Source organism: Phyllobates terribilis, unplaced genomic scaffold (assembly GCF_046119375.1).
Source record: "Phyllobates terribilis strain yellow unplaced genomic scaffold, ASM4611937v1 Scaffold_1__5_contigs__length_1240528914, whole genome shotgun sequence".
Lineage (NCBI taxonomy): Eukaryota > Metazoa > Chordata > Amphibia > Anura > Dendrobatidae > Phyllobates > Phyllobates terribilis.
The window spans coordinates 188,431,418-188,444,440 of record NW_027362761.1 but is presented as its reverse complement, the minus strand read 5'-3'; the positions used below and the strand labels follow the sequence as shown (position 1 = coordinate 188,444,440).

The following is a 13,023-nucleotide window of genomic DNA, read 5'->3' as shown; positions in this document are numbered from 1 at the left end:
CAGGTAACAAGCAGGAATCTGGCAGGTGACTGGCTGGTAACTGGTAACGGGACCTGAGGGCTGAAGCAGAGTGAAGGCTTTGCAACAACATTGCTCGGGCACCTCCATTTTGGAGGAGGTGCCTTAAATATGGGAGGTCCTCCGGCAATTGGCCGGGGACTCCTTAGGATGGCGCGCGCTGTCCCTTTAAGAGAGGGGGAGCGCGCGCGCGCCCTAAGCACACTGCCGGGGAAGGAGCGCGTGCCGGAAGCAGCGGGGAGAGAAGCGCTGGAGGACGCCGCGCCAGGAGCGGGGAGGTGAGAGGGACGGCGTCTCTGCCTAGTACGGGGCAGAGACGCCGATGCTACAGGTGCCATGCATACCAGGATTCGGATGAGGGGCCATGTATACCAGGATAGGGATGAGGGGTACCATGTATATCAGGATGAGGGATGGGGTGCCATGCATACCAGGATAGGGATGAGGGGTACTATGCATACCAGGATAGGGATGAGGGATGGGGTACCATGCTTACCAGGATTGGGTATGAGGGAGCCATGCATAACAGGATTGGGGATGAGGGGTGCCATGCATACGAGGATTGGGGATGAGGGGTGCCGTGCATACCAGGATTGTGGATGAGGGGTGCTATGCATACCAGGATTGAGGATGAGGGGTGCCATGCATACCAGGATTGGGAGTGAGGGGTGCCTTGCATACCAGGATAGGGATGAGGGCAGCACATAACAGGATGGAGGAACAGGATTGGGGAGCACAAATACCAGGATGGGGGCAACACAAATACCTGGATGGGGACAGCACAAATACCAGGATGGGGGCAGCACATACCAGCATGGGAAACCATATAGCAATAAAAATGCTCACCACCCGGGCGTAGAACGGGCTCAATAGCTAGTATATATATACAGTACAGACCAAAAGTTTGGACACACCTTCTCATTTAAAGATTTTTCTGTATTTTCATGACTATGAAAATTGTACATTCACACTGAAGGCATCAAAACTATGAATTAACACATGTGGAATTATATACTTAACAAAAAAGTGTGAAACAACCGAAAATATATCTTATATTCTAGGTTCTTCAAAGTAGCCACCTTTTGCTTTGATGACTGCTTTGCACACTCTTGGCATTCTCTTGATGAGCTTCAAGAGGTAGTCACCAGAAATGGTTTTCACTTCTTGCCTTATAAGTGCAGTTGCAAAAACCATCAAGCGCTACAAAGAAACTGGCTCACATGAGGACCGCCCCAGGAAAGGAAGTCACCTCTGCTTCTGAGGATAAGTTTATCTGAGTCACCAGCCTCAGAAATCGCAGGTTAACAGCAGCTCAGATTAGAGACCAGGTCTGTACTGTATGTGATCCGTGTGATGGAAGAAAACAGAGTTTTAAATACCTGGCCTGTAGGTAACTAGTTTGAACAGCAAACTGCTGTGAATTGCTTCACTGACACGGTGAAGGAAATTTTTAATGGAGGCCAGAAATGGCAGTATTTTCTGACAAAGTATATGTGATCCGTGTGACGGAAAACACAGAGTGTTAAATACCTGGCCTGTAGGTAACTAGTTTGAACAGCAAACCGGTGTCAAAAACTTCGCTGACACAGTGAAAAAAAATTGGAATGGAGGCCAAAAATGGCAGTATTTTCTGAAAACGTATATGTGATCTGTGTGACGGAGAAAAAACAGTTTTAAATAGCTGGATTTCTAGCGCTGTAATATGGAAAGGACCTGGCTGTATTCTGCAGTGCCAACAAGCAAATGGCGCAGAAAACGGTGTTCTCTGGATTGCTTTTTAAGCAAATAATGAGGATTATGATCCCAAAAAAAAGTATTCCTGGCCCCTGAGACCTGGGCCTTTGTATAGAAATATCTAACAGCAGCAGACAGAACTGGAATGGAGCCTCTTGTGCTATATGCACTGCAGTCTGCTATATACCCTGCCTGCCTGCCTATATACACTGCCTGCCTGATATATCTGCAGATGGATTAGTCCTCAGAAGGACTGTTTGTTAAGATGGATATGTGTAATGTACGGTTTTTCTCCCTACACTACCTAACACACAAGCAAATCTCTCTCTAGCTCAGCAGCACCTCTCCCTACTCTGCCTGATTCCAGAGTGACTGTGACGAGCATGGCGGCGCTAGGTCTGATATAGACCTGATGACGCTCTGCGGCCAGCCAATCACTGTAATGCCACAACCACCATGGTTGTGGCATTACAATGAGTGGCAGGCAATACCTGCATGTTGATTGGCGCTCTAAAGAGCGCCAAACATGCAGGGAGGGGACCCGAGCTCCCGCCGAGCAACCCGGAAATACTTGGCAAGCTCCGAGCATCTCGAGCAGTGAAATGCTCTGGCGAGCACCGAGCAGTAGCGAACATGCTCGCTCATCACTAATAAGGACAGGCATTAACAGCCCAATTGCAGAGTGGACCGGGCAATACGGCATGTTGTTGTTGTATCTTCATTTTTGGACTCCTAAACCTGGCAAAGATTTGACTAATCCAGACATAAGGCTGCGTTCATTTTGTGTACATACTGCTATGTATCCTGCTCAATAATGAGCCCCTATATACATGCATTAGATATAGACATCACAGACTCAGCTGCTGTACATAATACCCCCTCACAGCTCAATGCACTCATATTAGCATACAGTGAAGGTGGCAATATTTCATTTTCTAAAAAGAACATTGTATTGGGTTTTTTTTTGTCATGGAGGGGACAATGGGTGCATGCATTATTTTCTGGCCTTACCATTCCAGTATGTTCCTGGAAGCCTTTCTTCTTTCTGTCCTGATGGATTCACACATTTTCCACTCTGAAATTGTAGTTTTGGTTTGCAGGTTGTACATTCATCATAGTCTGGACCAGTACATGTATCACATGTTCTATAACAGGCATCACATTCTCTATCTACATCATCTGAATAGAATCCAAGACCACAGTCACTGACACATGCCCCATCTGTGAAAATAGAGAAGAAATAAAACATATAGCCCCCCCTCTTTCACATACAGGGTTATCTCATGGCTGCATTTATACAATTCATCTGTTAGCAGGCATAGATTTAATTACTTTAAGAGGGTGTAAGGTCAGCACAGATCCGAGGGTATCGTTATGACCCTAACACAAGTGAAACTGATCCCCAAGTGTTCTAGGTGCCTTTAGACTATCTCCATTCTGGCCATAAGTGGGTAGATGGTATTTTGACCTTGACAATATGCAAGGAATCAGACAGACCAGAATCAAATGTAAAAAAAGTGTAAACATTTTTACTGGAATTCTTTAAATAAACTTGTAATAATTGATAGCAGGCTCTTCCAATATCTCTTCTGCATCATACATAGGCGCTTTTCTTATGTATATAATTTACGGCATTGCTATGGTACTGGATCATTATGTGGGTAACGGAGTACTTTCCCAGCTATCCTGCTCTGGCCTTGACTTCCTTCATCCACTGCTGTAACAGTCCCTTGTGTCCCCTCCTGGTCAGAATAGGATTACTCTAATCTTCCAGGGCCGGATAACACTGTGCCTTGTTACCCACTCCTTACTAGCTGCCTTGGGTCCTCTCTTCCTACAGCTTTATTTGCTCCTGTCCGTACTCACTGGACCTGGCAGATCCCTTCTTAGTATTCATTCAATCTCCGCACTCCGGACGTATGAGAGACAGTTGCTGGAAGATTACTTTGGTCTCAAACTTGTTATCTTTAATTTCTCTGGAATATTCACACTCTCTACTTGTGGCCTTTTCCTCAACAGCAATATTTCCTACTCCTTCAGTAACTTCTCTGCAACGCATAGAAAAACAGGAACTGTGTTCCTAATGCCCAATTAACTCCTCCAACCATTGGCTTTCCCTATAATTAACACTGTTCACAGGCTAACTAGCTGCTGCAGGCCCCAAAGTAGATCAAACAACATATACAAACAAGTCAATGTATCACAACAATACAAAGGTTGTCAGAAGGGGTGCCAACAGCTCTTCCACTCCTTTACAAGGGTATTGGGGTAATTTTATATTGTCTCAAAATTGAAAATCAGGCCATGCTCTGCTTGGTGGCTAAAGGATTAACACTTTTACCTTGCAGTCCAGCCTAAGGCAGCATCTGCATGGAGTTTATATGTTGTCCATATGTTTGTGTGGGCCTCCTATAGTGTGTTTTCCTTAGAGAAGTTTTATCATGAGCCCCATCGGGGATTGGTGACAATCTCTGTAAAGAACTGAATATGTAGATTGTGGTAAATGGTGATGGTGCTCAAGTTACCTGTCAGATAGAAACCTTCCTCACAATATATGCACTCATTTTCAGTACAAGTGAAACATGACAGTTCACATGGGAAGCATCTCATTATTGAGTCGTTGCTGTATGTGCTATCTGGACAGACCGTGTAGCAGAAATTCTCAAACCTGTGAAGAAACATAATGTGGTTATCCATAAAAGAGGGATACAACAATACTACTCAAGTGCCGTTAAAAAGATGAAACATCTGACAATTTTGTCTGGAAATGTGCTGATAATACCAAGTGCAAAAATAGGAGTTGTCAGCACAAAATGACTTCAAACCAAGCACAGGTGCTCTGTGCATGCTTAGCATTGCAGAGCAGTTCAGTACACCTTTCCTCCATCTCATTCTCCAACCACTTCTACTTTCACTTGGCTACTATAAGACCAGAGCTGTCAATCAAGGAAGATGGGGGCAAAGATAGATACAAAACAAGTTTTCCGACTATAAGACGCACCGGACCATAAAATTTACCGAGGTTTTAGAGGGGTAAATAGGAAAATAAATTTTGAAGCAAAAAAATGTAGTAAAATATTTAATAACATGTCTGCTGACACTGTTATGGGGGAGATCTGCTGCTGATGCACTGTTATGGGGTTGTCTGCTGACACTGTTATGGCGGAGATATGCTGCTGGAGGGTCATAGGTTGTGCAACACTCTTGTATGGGGACAGCAGTTTTGCACAACCTGTGTGGCTTTGCAGCTGTTGCCAAATTACAGCTCCCATCATCCTAACTTGTCCAGGCATGATGGGAGCTGTACTTTTCAACAGCTGCAGGGGAAAGACTGTTGGTAGGATCTTCAGCTCTGCTGTGGTCCCTGAACATTTGTATGAGCCTCCTTTTTTAAATTTCACTGTGGGCTGTGCTTGCACATATTCATGTCCCGGCGTTCTCAAGCAAAATGGGGCCGGTGTGGCACATGCTCAGATTAACCTCTGCCGTTCTCCAGCAAAATGGCACGGTGACTGTCCATGCACAGATTGGGATCTCAGCTCAATGACGAGCCCAGATCTCGATCTGCACATGCACCGCCATCAACGCCATTTTGCTGGAGACCACCGGAGGAGGAACCCTGCTCCTGCCTTCTATGACCCCACTCCATTGCCGCCACCTCCTCCACAGCGAGCCAGGTAAGCTACATTCGAACTATAAGACGCACCCCCATTTTCCTCCCAAATATTTTGGGAAAAAAGTGCGTCTTATAGCCCGAAAACAATACGGTAGGTGGGGAGGTGACTGAACTGTTTAGCGACTTAATATGCATTGAGCGCCTATGCGTTTGAACTGCAATTTTGTGCTGACAGAGTCCCTATATAAATGAAAATAAGTGTATCAGCTTATTCACAGATTAGAAAAGTTCTATAATTGGTAAAAAAATTAAATACGGTAGGGGGAAATTATCATAACTGAAAAGAAAAAGTATAGCAGTCGTCCTAAGTGACCAATCAGGTTGAAGCTTACATTTTAAAAACGGCTTGTAAATAGTGAGAACATGAAGCTGATTGGTTGCTAAGGACAGCTCCTTCAATTGTTTATTGCATAGGTCCTGATGAAAGTAGACGGCCCACTTATGAAGTGATTTAAAGCTGTAAACATTAGAGAATCTAACACAAATTCCCCAATTCACACGGAGTTAAAGAAGTTGTTCAGGTTAAGAAAAACATGGCTGACTGCTTGTAAAACTATTATATGTATATTGAAGAAAAAGGAGTCCTCGATGCTTCCCACCCATCTGAAGCTTCCAAGCTTGGATATGTCATCCGGATAATGTATTTTAAAAGTTACAGTTAGAACAGAATTCACAAGTTAATTAGCAATCACAATAGGGATAACTGTACTGACGGTTTAAAAATGGGAAAAAGTGCTCAATCTAAACCAGTAGACAGGTCAATGGTGTTGCTGTGGATATATGTAATATAGTAAGTGAACACATAAAAATAATAATTCCATGTTACAACATCCATGAAGACATATTACATATACAATAGAAATAATGAAATGAAATAAAATAAAAACCTGATGTAGTTTGTTGATGAGATAGTTATGTGAGATTATAGCTGAATGAGCAGCATTTATTCTCCAGGAATTGGAAAGTAGAAACCGAAATAATCTACATCTATTTAGGTGAAATATAGGGAATATTCAGCATGTATACATGTAGTTATATAGATCCCCCTTGACTTTTCCTTTGCATAAAATCTGAATTCTTTCTGTTAGGGAGGCCCTGCGGTGCTAGTGGATATGAAGGTAAGTGTGGCATATAAAGTATTACATATTATTATAACAAGCTAAAAATCTATTGAGTGCTACATACACTTCCTTTTATTACACATTTCTCGCTATAGATAAAGAGGTTTTGTAATATTTTTGGAAATACAGTGGTGCGATTCCTTTTTTCTATGGCATCCTATAAGGGTCATGCTATTTAGATTTATAGAGGTCCTGCAGATTGAGGGGCCCGCCATATTAAAATGGGGGATACATGGTCGCACAGACCCTATAAAGAGAGTATTTTATTATAGCTCATTTATAAGGTTATATATTATTAACAGCTGTGTTCAGTTTATTCTTGTAGGTGAATATAAATGTGAGTCAGCTGTGCTGAGGCTCGAGCAGGTGTGAACTGGTTCTTGGCAGTTATGCTGCACGGTCTTTTTGAAGAGTTATGATTGGTTGATGAAAAAGAGCAGGAGTTTGCTCTTATATTTAAATAACAGTTCCAGTCAGCTGCTGGCATTCGCCATCAGATCAAGAAAGAAGACAGATGGAGAGCCTTATTGAACAGCTGCTGAGGAGAGCGGGGGAAGCCGGCGGGGAAGATTGGCTGAAGAGATGCCTTAAGGAGCAACATCTTCAATCAATTGCTGAAGAAGAGAGAAGACCAAGTGGGTTTCAGCAAGAAGTAAGTCCTGAAGAGGATTCTGCAGCGGCGGTTGAGGACGAGCATCACAGCTATCTAAACTTGAAAAGGAAACGGAGGCGCCGTAATGCGTGCTCACCACCGCTGCTGACCGCCAGGAAAAAGACCGGATCCAGAAGAAAGTCACCGCCTATCGTAAGTTCGAAGGCCGAGACGCGTCATCGCGAACATCATAAGGCAGCGTCCGTTACCTCAGCAAAGATCGTCTGTGAACTGGCGGTGATCCTTGAGAGACCGGAAGCATCAGAGCAAGTTGCGGTAAGCGCTATTTTGTCAGTGCAGGCCGCTAGGGGACGCGCAAGAAGAGTAAGTGCATCAGTGTCCAGTGCGACGCCAGCGATATATCATCTGAGGAAGAAGCAGCAGCAAGATCTAAAGAAGATTAGCGGCATCAGTGCTCACCACTACAAGAGGTTATGAGCGGTGAAGAAGACATCACAGGTACCCCAGGACCAGATAGATGCCGTGAAGCAGAAAGGAGGGGTGAGAGATTTCATGTGCCATTGTCTGTCCCTCCTTCTAATATTAATGTAGACTTTTTTAAAGAGACAGTTAAAGAAATGTTTTTTGACATGTTTAAAGAGCCTGAGTTTTTATCTAACATTAGGTCTGATGTTTCTTGGGATAGGTCTAGCAAATCAGTTCCTAAAAGATCTGGTGTGTCTGAGACTTGTCTCAAAGAAGGATTAGTTTGTGAAATCTCTCCTTTAGGGTTTAATTTAAGTTAAGGAGCGTATTTGGAATTTAAAATGCATACACATTTTTTCATTGCTCCCTTTAAGAGATTCTTTTCCTAAGCAGGATAAAGGGATGGAAAAATCTGAAAGTGATAAGAAAAAAGGGGTTATTAAATCTTTCAACAATTGGGTTCAAGTTTTTTTCATTTACGCTTCTGTTTTTAGGTGAAAAGAAATCTCATTTGTGTTAGGGCTTATCCCAACGTATGTATATTGTATTGGAGGCATACCGCAATTTTGACGGTATGTCCTGGTACAATTATCACGACATGTTTAGACACAAACTTTCAGTTCATAATTCACTAAAATGGGGTGTAGACGTAGGGCTGTGGATTAACACTGTTACTACAGAGGAACAGTTTTTCCAGGACAGCAGTTCCTGTAATGACTAAAAGAGGTTTTGCTTCGTTTACAATGAGTCGGCTTGCAAATGGCAAACCAACTGTAGATTTTGGAATGAGTGCTCCTTCAGGGGGGGTATGCACCCCATGCTGAAATGTTTCAAAAAGAATGCACAATCCAATCAGCAGCAACCAGGATCAAAAGAACTTTTTAAAAGAGTGCAAGCCAGTGATGCTGGAAAGAATGTGTCCATGGCTCGAGCTGTTCCCAAACCAGGACAGGTTGATTTGTTTTTTGAAGGATTCAAGAACGGGTTTTATGTACCTGAGTTTTTTGGTAAAGGGTGCTGCTGGGTGGAAAATTTGTCTTCCGTAAAAAATGTTTGAAAATGTGGTTGAAGAAAAGATAAGGAAAGAAATAGAGATGGGGATAATAGCAGGTTTTGTTTTTTTTTCTTTTCCTCCATTAGAAAATTTTAGGTTATCTCCTCTTGGAGTAGTACCTTAAAAGGACGTGGGATCTTTTAGTTTGATCCACCATCTCTTTTCCTGTTGGTGCTTCATTGAATGACGAGATAAGTAAATCAGAGTCGTCAGTCAAATATGCATCATTTGATCAAGCAGTTGATCTGTTGAAATCGTTCGGTAAAGGAGCTTTGATGGCAAAAACTGACATTAAATCTGCATTTAGATTGTTACCAATTAATATTAAAGGTTTTAATTCACTTGGTTTTCAGCTGTCTTATTTTGACAGGAGTTTACCTATGGGTTTTTCTTCATCATGTTTTTATTTTGAAGCTTTTTGTTCTTTTTTACATTGGGTTTTGCAGTTTCAGGTAAAGGAGGGAGGGGTTTTTACCTTATTTAGACGACTTTTTGTTTATAGGAAATTATGGCTCTGATAGTTGTTTGAAGTTGTTATTAAAATTTAAAGAATTGTCTGAGTGGTTTGGTGTACCTTTAGCTGAAGAAAAGACGGTTTCTCCTTGTAATTGCTTGGAATTTTTGGGTATCACAATTGGAATGTAGATTACCTTTAGTTAAAGTAAGTAGATTGCTTGGCTTATTGAAAGTATGTTGCAAAAAGATAAAGACGTTTAAAGAGCTTCAATCTGTTTTAAGATTGTTGAATTTTTCTCTGCGTATCATCCCTATGGGTATGGTTTTTAGAAGAAGGATGTATGATGCCACAAAAAGCATTTAGTCTCCAAAATGTCATGTTCATTCAACAAAAAGCCATAAAAGAAGATATGGCTGTTTGGAACAAATTTTTGGAAGTTTTTAATGGACGTAGTTGTTGGCAGTTTGATTTTGCTTCTTCAGATGGGCTGAATTTATAGAGTGTTTTTTGATGGTCAATTGATCAATGGCTGAATGGCCTTTCTCTTTAGTGTAATCAAAGGTGGTTAAAAGCTTGGTAACATTAAAGCATTTAGCTATTTTAGTGGCATTGGTTATTTTGGGTACTAAGCTGCAGAATAGGAGAATTATATTTCTTTCGGATGATCAAGGTGTTGATTTAGCACTGAATACTCTTACTTCAAAATGTTTTTGCTCAGCAAAACTAATTAGACATTTAGTTGTTTTTTTTTTTGTCTTAAACAGAACATATAGGTAAAAGCTCGTTGATAGAGAATGGCAATAAATTAATAGCTAATGCCCTTTCTCGCCACCAGTGGGAAGCATTTTGTTTACTATTTCCAGAAGTGGATCAAGAAGGGATCCCTTTCCCAACTCACCTATCATACTAGAATCTGTTTTATTATTTTTTAATTATTTGTTCTCTAAAAAATAATCTTTTTCCTTTTATATGTATTTTTTCCTGTAAAGCAAGCTTTAAAAGGTTTTAGGAGAGTGTTTGCAACGCCGGATGATAGGCGACCAATTTCTATTGTTTTGCTGCAAAAGCTTTCTTTAGTTTTAGCTGAAGTTTGTTTTAATAATTTTGAAGCCTGCTTATTTAGAGCAATTTTTCTATAAGCTTTTTTCGCTGCGTTAAGAATTGGTGAGCTGCTTTTGAGAGTAAGAAGAGATTTTTTGGTTTAATGTTTGAAGAGGTTATTTAAAAAAATAAAAAAAAATATGCTAGTGTATATAAAAAGATCAAAAACAGATCGGAAGGGGGAAAGGAAGCTGGATTAGGGTACATAGTTTGAAGAATGTTAATTTATGCCCGGTTTTTAACCTCATAAAATGGTTACGCATTAGACCAGTTCATAAAGGTTCTTTATTTATACAAGTTGATCTTATTCCGATTATGAAATTTCAATTCAATGCAGTGCTTAAGAAACGTTTATTGAAACTAGGTTTGGAAAAAATGAAGATATCATCTCAGGTTTGAATGAAAGCACAATTAAAAAGATAGGTAGATGGGAATCTAACTGGTACAAGATTTATGCAAGACCAGAATTAATTGTTAAACTTTAATATTCATCTCTCAGGTACAATGGTTATCTGGATCTTGTATATTCATTGGGCCCAGAAGAGGGCAAACAAGAGGTCTTATTCTGAAAACTTATCTTTTGATCTTGTAAAATTTCAATGTTTTCTGGTATGGTGTTAGAGGTCTAAGGTGGGAAAATGTTCCTAATGAACTTAAAAAAGTATCTTTGTTATGGCCAAATCCACATTTAATTATAATTCATGCAGGTGGAAATGACACAGGTAAGCTAAAAACTTTGCACCTTCTTTGGTTAATACGTAGAGATGTTTCTTTAATTAAATGTTGGTTTCCCAATGCTTGTTTAGTTTATTCAGAAATAGTCCCAAGATTAGTTTGGTAAGGTTTAGATTGCAAGTTTTTCGAGACAATGAGGAAAAGACTGAGTAGATTGATGGAAAAATTTACGAATTTGCTAGGAGGTTTTTCTTACAGGCATTCTGATTTAGAGGGATTTGTGCCAGGTTTATTTAGGAGAGATTTAGTACATTTGTCAGACATAGATCTGGATATTTTTAATTCGGGTTAGCAAAATGCTATGGAGAAATGGCTGTGATGTTTTTGTTGGGGGGTCCTGGCTGGTGGATAATCGCCCAGCTTTTGCTGTGTGGAGTTGGTCTTTGTTTATGGTTGTTATATGGTTTTATGAGAATTTTATAATATTAAAATTTATGGATGATAATATTAAAACTATTTATGGTATTTACCTATTCATATTAATTTAAAGTAACTCTTAATAAAAACATCACGGCTTATTTATTCCACAAATTTAGTGTGTCACGTGTTTTTATTATATTGGTTAAGAATTTCCGGGAAAATCAATGGGTCTTGTGCTACCATGTAATTCCTATGGGATTCACATAGATGATCTTGTTTGCTGTTATACTCTCCAGGATCAGATTTTTTAATGGGTATAACTTCACATCATGATCATCTATGGGAGATCCATACCAGGTCTGACATACACGGCCTGGAGACAGGTCCGAATACAATTCAATGAGTTCTGTTGCACACTCGCACACATGTAGCATAGTTTTGTGGGTTTTATTGTGAAAAGGAAATCACAAAGCATGTTAACTGAGTCTCAATGGGTTTGCACAAAATTAGAAAAACATGGATTTTGACTCTAGAAACAGCACCACACTATCCTTTGTGTTGTGTCTGCTCTTGCAACTTAGCTATATTGATGGAAACCTGTCACCTGATTATCCTACCCAGACTGAGGACAGCATGAATCAGGGCATATCAGGGCCTGGTGGCACGAATGCAGCCAGGTATATTTTTCTCTAAAATGCTCTGGCATTTAAAGATCCCGGCGCTGCTGCAGGTCATTGACTGGACTGTCCAATCGTGTGTACATAGGGAGAGACCTGCTGAAGTGACAAGTCAGATCGTCAGACTATAGCCTCGATTAATCAAAGATTTTATGCCAGAAAACTTTTGCGTGATGCTGAGCAAAAGTTTTGCCATTTTTACAACATTTTCACTAATCCCTAAGTGGATGGAGCTGGGTCTTGACGTTGTGGTGACTCCTGCCTGTAAAATTAAAGAAGTTGTCCACTACTGATACATTGATGCCCTTAGGATAGGGTATCAATGTCTGATCGGCACAGGTCCAGCATTTGGCATTGTTATTGGTGTCGGCTGCAGTGGCCACCGGCTGGAAGTACTTACTTGCTGAGCTTGGCCGTCTAGGTATGGTGGCCGCCGCCGGCTACTACACATCCGCCTCCTATTCAATTTAATGGGAGGCGGATGTGCGGTACCTTGTGGCAGCCACTACAACAAGATGACCAAACTCAGCAAGTAAGTTCTTCCGGCCGGTGGCCGCCACCTCCGACACCGATTACAGCTGATCGGCGGGGGTTCCTACAAATAGAGCATCAATGTATAAGTAGTGGTTCCAGAGAAATCCACATTTTTCTTAATATGTAAATTAGCTGATAAGATCTATGGGCCAGACACTGATCTTCATGAGAATCTGCCTCCAGAGCTTATTTTAAATTAAAGGGGGTTTTACCAGTGTGAGACATGTACTGACTGTCAATCTGCTCTCCTGATCTACATGTCTCACACTGGTAACTCCAACTTTCATTTAAAATAAGCTCAGGAGACAGATTCTCAGGGAGATCTGTGTCCTGCCCATAGATCTTAACAGCTCATTTGTATATAAGAATAATGTGGATTTCTCAGGAATAAGACACTGAATTGCAGATATCAAGGTATCATTACATTCAATTCTTTGTTGACCAGCATAACCATAGATGGCTTTGGAGGATTGATCAT

General features: G+C 40.9%; 1 protein-coding gene across 2 annotated transcripts in view; it reads right to left on the bottom strand.

Annotated features, from left to right (window-relative positions):
* Positions 1-13,023, bottom strand: part of PCSK5 (proprotein convertase subtilisin/kexin type 5) — a 955,602-nt gene that overhangs the window by 145,744 nt on the left and 796,835 nt on the right. For both annotated transcript variants that reach the window (XM_073670684.1, XM_073670692.1), the window contains exons 26-27: positions 4,278-4,420; positions 2,764-2,973 (exon numbers count right to left, since the gene is read on the bottom strand). In XM_073670684.1, coding sequence (XP_073526785.1) covers positions 2,764-2,973; positions 4,278-4,420 — 353 coding nt within the window. The remainder of the gene's footprint in view (positions 1-2,763; positions 2,974-4,277; positions 4,421-13,023) is intronic.